Source organism: Lycorma delicatula, chromosome 2 (assembly GCF_047948215.1).
Source record: "Lycorma delicatula isolate Av1 chromosome 2, ASM4794821v1, whole genome shotgun sequence".
NCBI classification, from domain to species: domain Eukaryota; kingdom Metazoa; phylum Arthropoda; class Insecta; order Hemiptera; family Fulgoridae; genus Lycorma; species Lycorma delicatula.
The window spans coordinates 190,099,802-190,116,722 of record NC_134456.1 but is presented as its reverse complement, the minus strand read 5'-3'; the positions used below and the strand labels follow the sequence as shown (position 1 = coordinate 190,116,722).

At 31.6% G+C, this 16,921-nt stretch overlaps 1 protein-coding gene across 1 annotated transcript in view; it reads right to left on the bottom strand.

Annotated features, from left to right (window-relative positions):
- The window catches only part of LOC142319526 (uncharacterized), a 108,022-nt gene that overhangs the window by 64,086 nt on the left and 27,015 nt on the right, over positions 1 to 16,921 (bottom strand). The window contains exons 6-8 of the mRNA XM_075356904.1: positions 10,146 to 10,342; positions 4,204 to 4,332; positions 3,311 to 3,428 (exon numbers count right to left, since the gene is read on the bottom strand). Coding sequence (XP_075213019.1) covers positions 3,311 to 3,428; positions 4,204 to 4,332; positions 10,146 to 10,342 — 444 coding nt within the window. The remainder of the gene's footprint in view (positions 1 to 3,310; positions 3,429 to 4,203; positions 4,333 to 10,145; positions 10,343 to 16,921) is intronic.

Below are 16,921 nucleotides of genomic sequence, written 5' to 3'. Positions count from 1 at the left end.
ATTTACAATCTAGTTGCAAATAAGTAATTTACTAATACTTAATATGTATTTCACTAATTCAGCAGTCTGCTTCTGAAAAAGAAAAAAGTACGGTTCCTACCCTAATTTTTGAGCAAGTACAACTATCAAATACTGCCTAGGCTTTGAATTATAACCAACAGATTGCCTGCTATGGATAAGACACAAATTGTTCCTATGCATAACATATAACAAATGAATTGGTAACATCGGCTTCAAATTTCTTTTAATTATACTTATAAACATGTGATACTTAGTTCACTTCTATGTGATTCTGTACTTCAGTATACTGTGCTATACTTGTACACTGTGGTATTATTACATTGCTGAAATTAAGCAGGTGATCCATCTTCTGCGAGATTTGCCTTGGGCAAGTCTTTTAGTTTGCAACAACTTATTATAAAAATTGTAGAAGATTACATTTTTTAGAAAGATAATTCTGATACCTTTTCGTCACGTTACTGTACTTTAATCTAAAAGAAAAAAAAATCACAGATGCTCAGCTGTTACTTTTAGAATAAAAATTTAATAGAATTGAGATTTGTATACAAAATTTACAAGTTGATATCAAAATTAAATATGACATATTTTAAGTACTTATTAATATTTAGTTTAACTTGTATAACATTTAAATTGATGTTTAAGTTTTCTTTGATTCTTAAATGAATCACCTTTGAGAGAAGTTGAAAAATTAGATATGTCTTGATGTGTGTAAGAAAATTACCTAAAAAATAAGGAAAACTATACTTTATGATTGTAAAAATGTGCAGAAGACTTTCTAGGACATGTTTCATTTATTCTAACTGTGATTAAACCCTAAGCATTAAAACATTATTTTTATTTCATAATTACCTTTTTTATTTTGTATATTATAGTTATTTAAGTTATTAAATTATACTTACTTAAATATACTTCTTCCTCACCAAAAAAACACCTTATCAAATCTGGTAAAAAATTATTTTCTCATAATAGACATACAAGAATATTATATACTTACCTTATTATATACTTCAATTGCTATTTTCAATAAATTAACAACTCATTAAAAGATCTCACCAATTTATTTAAAATAAAACAAAGATTTTCTTTCACAGAACCTATTCAGATCAGTATTTAAAAAAACAGAAGATTGAATTTTTCTGCAGTTTTGTTTAACAAGTGCAATCCATTAGAGCCTTCAAAGTTGTTTCTTTTTTTATATTTCATTTGATTAGTAACTTCACACACTTTTTTCTCCATTTCAGCCAATTATGAATTACATTTAACAATTTTCTTAGTGTCCCTCTCCTTCCTTTCTTGTCAGTACTGTTTAAGCTCCCACTAGCCTTTATCCTGAATTCTTCTGTTACAACTCTTTTTAACTTTGAACCATTTCTACAGATGACAACTCTTCTTTCTGAGATTTCTTTAGATTTTTTCTTGATTAATTCCCAATTTGGGAATTCGCTTTAAGTCTTTCTTAATCTTATCACAACAAACAATTTTTTTCTTTCTAGATAGAGGAGAATTCTATACCTTCCTAGATTTTTTGAGAATTCTATACCACTCATCCTTAAAATGTAAAATGAAAATCAATCCCTTGTCATGCATTATTTCTGTTATTCCTTATATATATTAAACAAGTCATCTTTTATAGGGCAAAATATTTACCTTTCAGTCTTTTGGATTTCTTTTAAAGGCCTGCGTTGATCCTGTAAATCATTTCACAGCGTACAATGCTTTTGAATATATCATTTTACTTAAGTATCTTACCTATAAGGTAATTTTTTGATGTACATGTTTTGTGTCAGATGACAGGCCAATTCCATTTGTTCATCTGAACTCTTATGGTTACTGTAATGCCTTCGTATTTGTTTCTTCAGTGAGAAAATACTTTTTCTAAACTACAATTGAAATGCATAGTGAGAATCACCTTGTCTTACAACTGTTTAAAGATTTTACCAATAAATTTAACTTTAGAAGTTAAATTTAGAAAGTTTAAGAGAAAGACTAACAAATACTTCTCCAATTATATTTCCTGTTTTATCATGCACACTGAATTTTTTTAGGCTTCAAAAAGCTATATTTCCAAAAAGCTCCAGAATCAAATGCTTTTTTAAAGCCAATAAAAGCCATTACATAATTTTTAGCTATTGCTTGTGCTTCACAGATCAGAAAATAAAAAGTTCTTCTGCATAAGATCAGGACTTCCTAAATCCATTGAAATTCATCTAATTATTTTTCTATTTTGAGTTGGTTACATTCACTTTTATATTGCTTTACATAATATTTAGTATAAAACTGGTAATAAGGATATTATATAGTTGTTTACTCTGTTTTGTCACTTCATTGTGGAGAAGATGAATCAAAGCTGACCAAATGAATCAAATTCAATTGGAATTTTCCAATTGCCCACATTTTTCTATATTTTTTCAAAATTTTGGAGCATTTCTTTAAAGGCCCATCATTATGGAATCCTCTCCAGATGGCTTATAATTATTTTTTTTTATTACATCTCTTTTTGGTAATAGGAAATCCGCAATGCCAATATGATTAATATATCATACATCTATTATTTTAATGCAATTTTTTTGGACTTTTTTAATTAATAATTATGTATTTTGGATGCTGCTCTAATCAAGATAATTTTGATTAAGAGACCCAATTACTTTTGATCCATCCTGACAAATGCTAAGCAAATCTTTTTTTTAACTATGGAGTAGCAAACGCCTAGCCAATCCTGATATGATGTATATAAAATAAAATTTGTATCAATCACAATAAAATATCTGTTTATAAGGAATAAATAATTTATAATAAAATAATGCTGTCAGAATAAGAATATTATTTCCAGTCTATTAAATATTTGTAATTTGCATGATGGTTCAATTATTTCACATTTTCCAACAAAAACAATGAATAATATTGCTGAAATTTATGAAATTTCATTGCAGTGTAAAAAAAATCTAAGCAAAATATATGCAATTTGTGGTGGCAACCTATAAATTTGATATAAGGATATCAGTTTCATTAACTTTTTATTCTAATAATTATTGCTCAGTAGCTGCAATTTTAGAATAAATATACAACAGTAAATGTTACTCCAAAAAGGTATCACAAATATCTTTCTGAAAAATTAACTTTCTATAATTTTTTTTCATAAACTGTTGCAAAATGAGATTTGTCCATGGTGGACCATCAGTAAAAGAGAACTGGTAATGAAATAAATTAGTTGCCAACAGAATAATTCATTACCTGAAATGCTGATTTTTAATATAACAGAAATAAAATTATCACACTTAATGTAATTTACCTCCAGCTCTTGACTTAATTTTGCAATCTGTCGACGATAACGTTTAATCAATGCAGCATCAGAAAGTACTTCATTTAACATAGGAGTATTCTTAATTTTTTTAGCTCTTAATGCAAAACTGAAAAAAATGAAGGAAATTAAAAACATTTACATACAATAAACAATAAATATAATATCAATATATATATTCATAACAATATTTATATAATACCTAAATATAATAAAAAATGAAAATTATTCTATGATAATAATTTTCCACATATATAATTTCATTATGAAATTTCAACTTAATAGTTACGTAGTTACAAATTAAAATAGATCGCTACAAGCAGCACTACAGATGAGATATTATTAAAAAACGAAAATAAAAACAGAAGCATTGATTCAAACCAACCAAGTAGTAAAGTACTTCAGTATAATTAATCTGGTTTAATAACTTCTATGCAAAATAATTTTTATTGATACATTTGGTTAATATATGGAGTTTTCATTTAAAATTATGCAGATGATTCAACAAGTGAAAGCAAAATTAGCATCCTTTAATTGCAATCCAAAATACCAGCAGTTAATCTCTGCAGTCTGACAGCTTCATTGTATTCACAATAGGCTGTAAACATACTGTCAATTGAATCCTCCATATAATTAGCTAGAATTTTAACTTTATTCAACAATAATCAGCCACAAGATCTCAAAAGAGTGCTTATTAAAAACAAAATAAATTAATGATTTAATAAAGAAATTACTTTATTGCAATAATTTTGATTTTTAATTTGGGAATCCCAAAGACCAAGCAATGCTCTACAGCATGCTGTGTTTGCTGACATTCCCCAAATATTATCTATTAGAAATAAAAACTAAACACATACAAACAGTATATGTTTATGTATACTCACTTTATAGTATTCTGACTTTGATCCTCAGCTGCAGGAGTAATAGGACAAATAACAGCTGTCATTGCATTACCACCCAGAGATGACTGTAGTAACCTTGTTAATTTACTGTCTCGGAAATTTATGAATTGACTGAAATTAAAAAACATAAATTTACAAATATTATATAGAACTGTATACTTGTAACTTTTTTTTAGTACAGTACACAAGAAACTGTTTTATTTGCCATAAACATCTACAAAAACACTGCAAGTTGTGCAAATTTGAGATTTTTATCACCAGATCCATCAGTTATTTGAAGCCAAAATTTGATTTTCTAAAAAAAATTAGTTTTAAAAAATTCATAAACATTTAGGAGTAAGTAAGTCACTATTAATATTATTTATGATAAAACTGCTAACATTTATCTACATATAAAAAATAATTCAAACTGTGTATGCCATCCCTACCACTTGAAAATATTACCAAAAGTGAAATTCCACAATTTTTCATGTTCAACTTTATTGGTAATTTTCTCATAGAAAGAAGACAGATAGGTAAATAAACCACTGGACCAATCTTTTAAGAAAAAATTGCTTTTTGTTTCATCCTTCCAGGACCAATAGTTTTTTAGTTATGATTTTTTTCCTAAACCCTTACAATCACAAAAATAGATTTGTGCATCATAATAAAAATGGCTGCCACAGGTAAACCGCTTAAATAAAAAATTAAAAAAAAAAAAAATACTTTTAAGATCCTGAAACATGTTAGAAATAAGCAAACAAGTTTAGCAGGTTTTTTGAATAAGTCATGCAACCAGCTTATTTTTTTTTTTTTGGGACACTTCAAATGGATTGACCCATATCTCATCAGCGGTAGATCGTGTAAACAGCTAATAATAAAATAAATAATTACCTTTAATTATACTTTGAAATACATACTGAATGTAAACTATAACGTAAGCATACTTTTTTACATTTGTAGTCTCGAGTTGTATGGCAAAAAAGTAACTGTTTTTGACTTAAGCTATTAAGTTCTCTTTAACATTTAATACCATGCCTTCAATCCTGTGGCACATTGTATCATTTGACAGTCAAACAGTATCTAGCTATTTCGCTGACAATTCACCCAACATAGATGTCACCATACCTGTCAGAGCAGGTAACAACAGCTCTAAACTGTTTGTATGAGCTTATCCACACTTTGCTGCTCTAAGCTCACTAAGAAAGTTGCCTGAACTGCTTTGTGAGATCCACATGTAAAAGCAAAATAATTTCTTTATACAATTTATCTCTGACAAATTTCAACAACATAATCATTAAACTTATTTTCTAACATTGAATGTTTAGTACCAAGATGTCAAGTTAATAATGAGGGTTCATGCTTTGATTTGAAAGAATTTCAAAGCAGATTACAGTGTTTATATCTGTGACAGTAAACCCAATACTAATGTACTCAGGATCAGATTTTCTTACAGCTTTTAATATTTTTGTAGGAAAAAGATCTTGACTCGCTGCAAATTCTGATGTAGAACTACGTGGTACAGGTTTTTTAACTGACAATGTTTTATCTGTCATTGCTCTTTTAACCTACTTATCCATGTTGCTTTATATTTTATGTAAACTAAATTGACCAAACCAAATTAATGCAAGCAAGGTATGTAAATAAATATGTTTATAAGAAAAAAGAATCCCTTTCAAAATATGTATGCCAACACTAGCACTTCAATCTTATCAGATAAAAAAGTAACACAATAACAGTATTTTCAAATCACATTATCAAAGTATATAAAACACCAGAAACTGGATAAGCACGACTGATTCACTTAATTGCTGGAGGAAAGTACAGCAACCCTTTTATAGTGCCATCAAAAAACTTGTATGTACATGTACAATACAGTGCCTGCAGGAGACAAGACAATTCACTACTACATGTATGTTGTGGCATGTAAAAACCACTGGTTTGCGTGTTTGTTCTTGTTAGAAATTAAACATTTGAAATACAATCGAACCCCTATATAACAAAATCGAGAATCCCAGGAAAAAATCTGTTAAATAGAGGTTGTTTGAAAAAATTATTGCTGGACTGTATATATGCACTGAATAGTGGAAGTATGTGTTACATGTTCTCTAAGAATTCTATTTTTTGTGTCTATGTATTGTAGATAAATGTCTTGTTTCACAAAGATAAATGAATAAAAAGTTTGCATGGTAATTTTAGTGTTCTGCATTAGTTAATGGAGTTCAGGAAATTCCGCTACTTGAAAATGTGTTTAAATCTTTTGTTAGAATTTTATTGTTAATGGGATATAAGAAAATCTTGGGAATTTTCACTTTACCAGTTAAATAAAAATAACCTGTCATTCTTGACTGCTGTCAAGAATACTTTATGTTTGTATAAAAGTACAATTTAGGTACGGAAATCAAAAGAATAACTACCTTAAACTCACAAAGATGTCCAAAATACTAAATCTAATGTCATTACATTTTGTAAAAATACTGTATGTTACTACATTTTGTATTATGTTAATATGCAGTATGTCACCATTTCATTATATAGAGGTATGAACATGTTAAATAGAGGTAAATTTATACATTAGTTTTATTAAAATGTAACAATGCAGTAAAAATATTTATAAAATCAAAATTTTCATAATATTGAGGTTCATTAGCATTTTAATGTTCTAACCATTACTTTCCTGAACTTCTACTTTTGGAATGAGTCACAAAAACTAAATTGCATTAGCGACATCTAAGCCTTCCTTAATCCTCCTATATAACTATAAAATCCTGAAGGGCCTCATAATTACTATATAGTTAATAACTATTGGGATCTATATGTTTAGAATTAAATTTGGACACATATTTCCATCAGTATCGATTTTTCACATCGTATTATTTAAAATAAAACTGATTCAAACACAACCATAATATCCTATTTTCTACTACTTCTATCAGTTAATATTTTTCTATTACATTATAGGAGTAATAGTAGTAGTAGTATTTATTATATAAATTTTAAGAAAAACCATGATTGATCAGAACCTACCTTTCAACACAAAATGTATCATCATCTTTTCAAATTATGCTTTCAATGCATAATAAAAGTTGTACACAGCAATTTACATCTATCTGGTCTTTACACACATATATATATAATTTTTTTTTTTTGGGAGGGGACAACAGTATTTACCACTTTTATGAGCAATAGTAAATGACCTAATGAAATCAGGAATTCTTGTAAAAATCTATTTATAAAATGAAATCAAGCATATTTTCAATTTTTTAAAACCACTACCCTGTAAATAGATATTTAGTTAATTAAATATCAAGAATTGTACCTAAGCAGTGAGAGATATAAGAATGTTCTTACTTAATGTCTTTCACTTTATGTAGTTTCTTTACAATGTAAAAAATTGTTATAATAATCAGATTTTACATGTTGTGCATAATCTAACCCAGGTCTATTTATGTTTGCTTTATCATACCTAATTATTTTATTCCATAAAAAACTAATAGAACTACTCACAGAAATTAATTTAAGGCAGTAATATTCAAACCTTGAAATTATATGTTTCTATTCTAATCTCAATTGCAACACTTGAATTACAATAATTATATAAAAATGTAATAGGTTGTTCAGTAAATGTCTCAATCTTCTGAATAGGTACATCAATAAGGATGTACCAGGATGTACAAAACATGACATTTGAATGTGGGAAGAAACCTAACAAAAACTAACACAATTTTTTTCCAGTCACTGACCATCATCTGTCTGCAACAACTAGTAACTTGATCTGGTGATCTTAGTTGCAATTAAAGGGAATGATTTTCACAGGGGGTTTGCGAAATTAGCCTACAACTCTACACGTAAACAATAATGAAATCATTTTATGAGAAAAAATCATTTATTACAAGTTTACTTACCCGAATAACATGAATACATGTAAAGAAAATAAATTAATGAGATGGTTGTGTTTCTTTTTCATTTAAAAGTTTCTCCATAGATTACAGTTTTAACAATTTTTATCTATGTAAAAGAAACACACAAAAGTAAACTGTTTTCAAGTAATAAAAAATAATTCCTATATTCAATTTTTAGCACAAACCAAGAAGAAAAACCCTTTTCAAGCGGTAAGATCAGGTGAAAGGGATTAATATTTTCAATGCTTCTGAGACTAAATTCCCATATTCACTTCAACGAGCAAGCCAAAACCTATCTAAATCTTAGATGGAATTGTACTTGTAACATTTTATTGGCACACATTTCTATGAGCAGGTCGTGAATCTCAACAGATAACTTTAGCAGCTGCAATAGCATTTTCACAAAAATGTATTCAATTTCTTTGAGAAATCATTTTTATCTTCTGGGAAATACTCTAACAACTGAACTTTTAGCTCAAACAAATGCATCTTCATGCTATCCACTGTGGGTGAATAATAGTGCCTTCATCCAAATTTTTCTCAATATACTCGGGAGTGGAAACATATCAAAATGTTTGCTTTGAAGATGAATAATCCAGACATCAAGCTTCTTAATGAACGCATTAACAACTTTATACGTGATTAATAAGGTGTTTTTATCATATCCTTGTAAATTTACATTCAAGTTGTTTAAATGTTAAAATACATCAGCTAAATATGTCAACAGCAATATATACTCACTATTCTGTTAAAACATTGAGAATGGTGTTTGTTTATCCTGGAAAGATATTATTAATTCATCTCATAATTCCAATAACCAGGTGAACACTTTTTCCCACGTAGCCATCTGACTTTTGTATGGAAAAAGAAGAAATTTTTTCTTTTGACCCACTTCATCACATTTTAACAAAAAGTCTATTCTGTAATGGTAGACTTTTAATAAAATTAACCATTTTTACAGCTTTACAAAGAATTTGAGATTTTCCGACACGTTTTTTTTTTTTGTAAGAGCATGTCTGTGAAGGAAGCATCCATCTGCCCTTGGTATAAGACGATCTTTCAATTTCTTTCAGAAATCCACGGTTCTTTCCTGTTACCGCCTCTGCACCATCAGTACATACTACAATAAATTTTGTTCATGTTATAGTGTATTAAGTAGCTTCATAAAAAACATCCAGTTTCATGATCAGGTTTTCAACATATTTTCTTTGATTGATCTGCCTTTGATTGACCTTTCGCATTCATACCTCATAAAACATATGAACTGAGTAATGTTGATATATCATTCGTTGATTCAAAAAATTCACTTGAAATCACTCACTGAATCATCTGATCGCAAACATAGGCAGCCATGCATCAATTCGCCTTGATATTGTATTGTTAGAACGCAATATTTTTATTTCTTTCACACCTACACTTATCACATAAATCGCAGCAGGTAATGAGGTTTTCTGTAAATGTATAGGGTTTGGATATCTTAGCTTCTCTTAAAGCTATGAGATAAGATGCTTCAAATGTACTTTTATCAGTATGGCTTGATTTAAAAATAGAATCTTGTTGATTCTCAAAGTATGTAATTTTCTTTCAAAAAATTTCAAGGGTTTTCTTTTACGAATCGGATATTTAGTTTCCAAGTGTCAAATTAATTTTAGCCTTCATAGAAAAGTAAATACATAGTGGAAAAATTATTATAAAAAGGACTTTATGGAGTAAGATTTTAAATGTGACTTGTTTCATCATGAATTATCATTTTCTTTAAAAGAATATTAATGTAATCCTTCTATGCTAAAAATAATGTTAACAGAGTATATTAGAATTTATGTGCATCATAAAATTTAGAGCAAAAATTCATGAAAAGAAACTGACCTACGGATGTATATCATAAAACGTTAGTAGTTTTACGTTAGTACTTTTTCCTTGTGCAATAAATTTTTCAATAATATTATGTAATACAGAGCTTAAATAAACAGGTTTTAGCTATTATGATAAAATATATTAATATGAATGAAATTATATTAGGTATAAGTATGAAAAAATACATACCCTTCCTGCCCTTCACTAAGCTGATTGATGACAATACCAAGAGTACTTAAAGAACTGTTGATATGACAACCTTCTTTAAACCGATCTCCAGTAGCACCACTTTGGCCAGCTCGTTCTGAACCAGCCAAATCAACTAAATTGACATGCGATACCTTAACAGCACCATCTTCATCATCAGTTGTTCTGCTTTCAAGAATCTAATCAACAACAAAATAAATAAACTTTCTAATATAAAACTAATGCAACTGTGAATTAAATATAAAATTTTAAGGTTAAGTTTAATCTTCAATTTAACAAGTTTTTCAGCTCTTAATTATTTCTTAAAATTGCTAAAAAAAATTTTGAAATAGGTAGATACATTTTTTAAATTAACTAAAAATTAAATTGAATACTTTTTAAATTAAATGATTAAACAAATACTTTTTAAATTAAATGATTAAACAAAAACTTTTTTATTTGTGTTTTTTTTAAACACCTGAGAATGTAGAAGCTGATGATATTAACAAATAGTACTTTACCTTCAATTAGTTTTGTAATTATTACAGTCAAAGCTCTATATAAAAAACCTCAATATTACGAAAACCTTGATTTTACAAATTTTTTTACTGCACTGTGATATTTTAATAAAACTACAAATAAATTTACTTCTATTTAACATATTCATACCTCTATATAACGAAATGGTGACATACTGCATATTAACATAATACAGCAATATACTAACATAAGACAGTAGGGAGTCGAGTTGCGGACTGCATAGTGTGTACACTAGCTTTGTATAGCTCCGCGTTTTTGGTCGTTTTGGTTGGTTTTTTGGTTGATTTTATTTGATTTGTGGATTGAACATTGCACATTGTGGAATAATGACTTATGGACACGGACATAAAGTTTTAAGAGATTTGGACACGGATTAATTGAGTTATTTTGTTTTTTCATAAAATAGTGTTATAGTATAATAGCCAATAGTTTTTTGGTTATTTAAGTGGTTTTTTAACCATATAAAAAAGTGTATAAGTGTTATACTTATAGTTTAGTAGTGTGACAAGTGATCTTGGATATTAGAAGTGAGTAATTAATTGTTTTATTGGTAATAATTAATTTTTTAGGTTATACATTAGACGTTATATTAGTATAAAATTTTCAAAGTTAAACAGCGAGTTTATACTTGCTGTCTACGTCATACTGAAAGTAGTAAACAAGGACTTTTTTAAAATTCTTGTGAGTAGAAAGATGTGTGTTAATTTTTTCTAAGTTATTCAAGCCGTTATAAGGGGTTACAGTTTTTCCTTAATAACTTCCGTAATATACCTCCTATCCCAAAAATTTTTCAATATCTATCCGCTTCAGAAGTTTTTCTTTATCCTGACCCCCTAACCCAAAATCCCCCCCACCACCAAATTTTTTTCCTTCAGTTTTGAGATCATACATTTTACCTACCCCCCCCCCCTAAAAAGTTGAGTGGGTACTCGATGATCTCGGAATAACGTCAGGGTTACGAAAAACGACGTAGGAGCTCACTTCCTAATGAAGATACGACCTCACAAGTGGCCGGGCCTTCAAGAGGGACTGGCGGAAGGAAAGAACATGTAACAACGGAGTCTGAAGTAATGGATACTGGCACTGGCAGGACGAGTACCACTCAGGATAAAAACAATTGGAAAGTGGTTGAAGGCAGAGGGGCCAAAAGAGCTAGAGCTGGCTCATCTGAGTAGGAGGAGGCTCCTTTAACTAGTGAAGTGAATAAACTATACTTTTTACTTTAAACTAAATACTGGTCAAGTAAAGTAAACCCTTGAGACTAAGTGAATAACCTTTTACTAATACTTATAAGTAAACACTTATAACATTTGTAGTTGTCCAAGTATTTGCCAGTAGTTTTCCCATTTTGCTTTTATTTATCCAGTATTCTCTTTACTTGTCAAGTAAACACTTATATGATTCATATCCTGTACATCATCATGTTCAGACACGTTTGTCAATACATCAAACGTTTCTTTTGTTTTAATCTTTTCCCATCACAATGATCCGCGGTTGATTGGTATCTGCGAAAATATGTTGGTATCTGATTGCCTCAAAAATTACGATAATTTAATTGCAGAATTATTTTGCGCATTTCTACCGCGTTTTTTATTAGCGAAATTTTTTTTTTCTTTCTGTTATGAAACAGTTTGCTGATTTTAAAAATAATACTTTCAAGCAAATCGGTTGAAAATTGGGCAAAATATGATGAAAAACCCGTGTCATAAATCACAGATTAGTAACATATGTTAGTATAAGTGAACGTAGATTCAGAAAACTACGTTTTATAAAAATTTCCACCACTCAAAAGGCTATTCATATAGACAAAAAACCATTTTTACTGTAAACTCTTATTCATTATGAATCGTTATGTGTTACATGTTTACCAATATCATTTGTCAGAAAAGATATTTATAGACCTCAAGTAAAGTGACGTATTTATGACCACAAATTCCTTCTTTTTTTTTTTTGTGTGCTGTATATCATAATTTATTATGTGTTTCAATACATCGATATGTTGCTAGTAAGATAAGCTATACATTTCTGAGAAAAAATGGTCATATTCTTTCTAGTCTAAATAAAACATTTTACATCGTATAAACAAAATAAGCGACTTAGATGCCATATAAAATGATTTCGTAACAGCGTTTTAAAACTGTCTCCCAAAAGGCATACCGTACCATTAAATTTAGCCATGATTTGGCAAACACTGCTCCATTTCCAAATGCGACTGTCATGGGTGCTACCCAGCCAAGAAGCATCAACGCTAGTGATATTTTCAGTGGAATCACATGTTACCTGAACGTTGATGCTGGGATACTTCTTACGGTTTACGTAACAGTCTCCGTAGCGTGCTGGTTTATTTATTTCTAAGTGTATGCAATCCACAGCACCTATTACGCTCGGCATTTTAAAGTGAGAACTCCATTTTCTCTTGGCTTCATTTAACTCATGAGCATTTTGTGGAAAGTGAATCCACTCAGATGCCTTTTCGTTTATTTTATTCAGAACGTAATCGAAAGTTTTTGGGAACAGTGAATCCCGAAGTCTTCACTGACACCGTTTTGAAATCCAGGGTATGATAAGTACCGCAAAAATACTTCCATCTTCTGTTGCGATGACAGAGCACCTCCTCGCTTTTCATTACTTTCTTCCAAAAAAGCGTTTGTCAAAAATTCAACTGATTCTTTTGTAAAACGAATTAGTTCTTCATATCTTCTTGGACTTAATACTCGCCTTTCTTTGTAAGTTTTTGGTTGACGAATGTTGACAAAGGCAGCCTTACCAAGTATAAAAAATTAAATGAAAGTTTGATAAGGTTACTAAATAGCTACCTTGAAATTCTACCAGTAAATACTTGAATGCTCTTCCGAACTTAGGATTTTATTCACTCGTTTTAAGTAAAGTCTGACCGGAATCAGTAATTGCGTGTAGTTACAAGTAAACGCTTGATAAGTAAAGGTTATTCACTTCCCTATTTTACAAGTAAAGAGAATACTTGTCAAGTATTTGGTTAACCGTAGTTTATTCACAGAACTGCAAGTAAACACTTGTATAATTGCAAGTAAAAGTAAATACTGGTTTTTATTCACTTCACTAAACATTGAAAGAGGTAACGCACAAATTAGGCAATATGTTAAATCAAATGAGACAGAACTTGGGAAAAACAAGCATGATAGTAATGAAAGCCCATGAACGCGACTTGACTAAAATATATAAAGAGTTACTTAGGATCAACTAGGAATCGATGGAAACAGTTAATCAGAGTACACAGACCGAGGGGCTGTCTAAAAATGAAATGTCGGACATCTTAGATACAGATTTGTTCGATGAACAGCTTAATGGACAGACTGTCATCCAGGAAGACCGGGGGAGGACACCTGTCATTTTATTGATCTAGCTACAGTAAGGCCCAACAGCCAATACACTGGTGCGAGTCCTGGAGCAATGGTGCTCCAGGATTCCACGATATTAGAAGAGGACAGAATCACCGCAACAGGCACAAGGTTTACAGTGTTGTATGACTCTAGTAAAGGCGACAGGATCATGGCGGCTTATGTTATCAAGAAGAACGGTTGGTAAGCTGGAATCTACAGTATTCGTAATCCCTTCCGGTCCGACAGGAACGTTAATTAAAAAAATTTTAAAAAGGGAAAACTCTTCCCAGAATGCTTCTACCCAACCTAAGGGAACAAATGAGAGCCAGATCAAGATCGGCGTCTGCAAGAAGGGGTACACCGCCAGTTAACGATAGTAAGACCATAGTAGTAAAAGCACCTGGCAAGTCCTATGCAGACTTATTCAAGACTATGAAGGATAACGTCACAGCGGACGAAGCCGGTGATGTATTGTCAATAAGAAGAGCCAAGAACCAAGAAATGAAAGTGAGAGTTAAGGGGACCCAGAGGGCGAGGTAATTTTCCTCACTGCTGAAAGACAGGACGACGGACCTGCAAATAGACGTTAAAACCAGAGGAGACCGAAGAACTGTTGTACATGTAAAAGATTTACTGGGCTATACATCGGAACAAGAACTGAATGAGGCGATGGAGAGGGTGCTTGGCACTGATGAGAGCTATAGGGTCACCTCAATTAGAGAAGCATATGGCGAGACAAAAAATGCCACAGTGGTGACTTCTCACAGGGGCAAGATCAAACTGATAGCTTCAAGACTGAAAGTTGGGTGGATCAATTGTAGAGTTTATATAAGAACAGAAAAAAAAATGCTATAGGTGCTGGGCGGTAGGACACGGCAGAAGAGATTGCAGGGGCCCAGATAGGTCTAATCTTTGCTTCAATTGCGGTGGACCCGGACATATGATAAAGGATTGCTGTGAAGTCTCTAAATGTCTGGACCGTAGAAGTCACACACACAGGACTGGCAGTGCGGTTTGTGATAAGGCCCATGATTAAAGTATTGCTAATAAACAATAACAAGAGTAGATTATCACACGATCTAACTGAATAAATAGCCAATAGGGGAAACTACGACTTCATCGTGGCTACTGAGCCAAACGGACTCTCAGTAGCCGGGAATCAATGGGTGTAGATAGAAATGGAGACGTGGCGTTTAGGAGAACAACTGGTAACAAAGATTATAATCTTTATTTACGCCATTATAGCTGTTGAGCTGGCCAAATTAATGATAGTCGGGGTATATATTAGCCCAAACATCACAATAGAGGATTTCCAAGATAGAATGTTCTATGTACAACGGGTCATCACACAGTCACGTAAGCGAGTGATAATCCTAGGGGTTTTAATAGCAAAACCATGTTAGCAGGCTCAGAATCCTCTAACGCAAGAGGTGGAATCCTTGAGGAATTCTTGGAGACCACGGGTTTTGTATGTATAAACGACGGAACGCCCACTTATAGTGCCAGAGGACATGTATCCATTTTAGACTTGGTTATAATCGATGGAAGAATTCATCCATACTTAGTTGAATGCTCAGTAATCAATGATGAAGCTGGAAGCGACCATAGACCAGTCTCTATCACCATCAGAGATCAACATGCTAGATCATTACATCCACGCATAAGTCATAGACTAACAAATCACCAAATACAACGGGTAATAAGGAGATCAGCTAATAAAATATTGACAAGTACACTTATGGATCCTGATATATTTCAGGGAATAATTGTCGATGAAATATCTAGAATCCCCCAGAATACAACTAGATACCACCCAGTATACTGGTGGACTAACGAGATTCTGAACAACGTAACTTGATGCAAAATAGTAAGAGAAGAGCCCAAAGACAACGAGCGCACACAGGAATGACAGAGGAAAGCAATCTCGCGTTAGAACGATATAGGGTAGCCAGGAAAAAACTCAACTACATAATCAAAATGTCTAAACTCAACAAATGGTTAGAGTTGTGCGCAGAGTTGGATGCCGACCCCTGGGGAAAGGCATTCCAGATCATAACGAAACGGTTAGGTAGACATGTACCAGTCCTTAATACTGAACCCACCGGGTTGGTCTAGTGGTTAACGCGTCTTCCCAAATCAGCTGATTTGGAAATAGAGAGTTCCAGAGTTCAAGTCGTAGTAAGGTCAGTTATTTTTACATGGATTTGAATACTAGATCGTGGATACCGGTGTTCTTTGGTGGTTGGGATTCAATTAACCAAACATCTCAGGAATGGTCGAACTGAGAATGTACAAGACTACACTTCATTTACACTCATACATATCATCCTCATTCATACTCTGAAGAATTATCTAAACAGTAGTAACCGGAGGCTAAACAGGAAAAAGAAAAAGTCCTTAATACTGAAAAGCCTACACAACAAATGAGAGTCCTGTTTCCGAGACAAGAGAGGGATAACCATCAGACAATCATCTGCGAAAGGGCTAGATTCACCCAATTAGAAGTCATGAATGCAATAAAGAAACTAAAAACAAAAAGAGTCCGGGACCGGACAGAATACTGGCGGCGGTGATTAAGGGGCTGGCAGAGGTCGTACCATGGGAAGTTGTGGACATAGCTAGTCGTGGGCTGCAACATCGAACGTTCCCAAAATGCTGGAAGACTGCAAAGACAGTGTTTTAACCTAAGCCAGGGGTGAATAACGGACAAGAAAGTTTCCGGCCCATCAGTTTAATTAATAATATGGGCAAAGCAGTCGAACATATGATAGCCACCAGACTCCAGGAAGAACTTGACATAAAAAACTGCTTACATCCAGACCAATATGGATTCAGAAAAGGTTTCTCTACAATTGATGCACTAAGCAGAGTAACTAACTG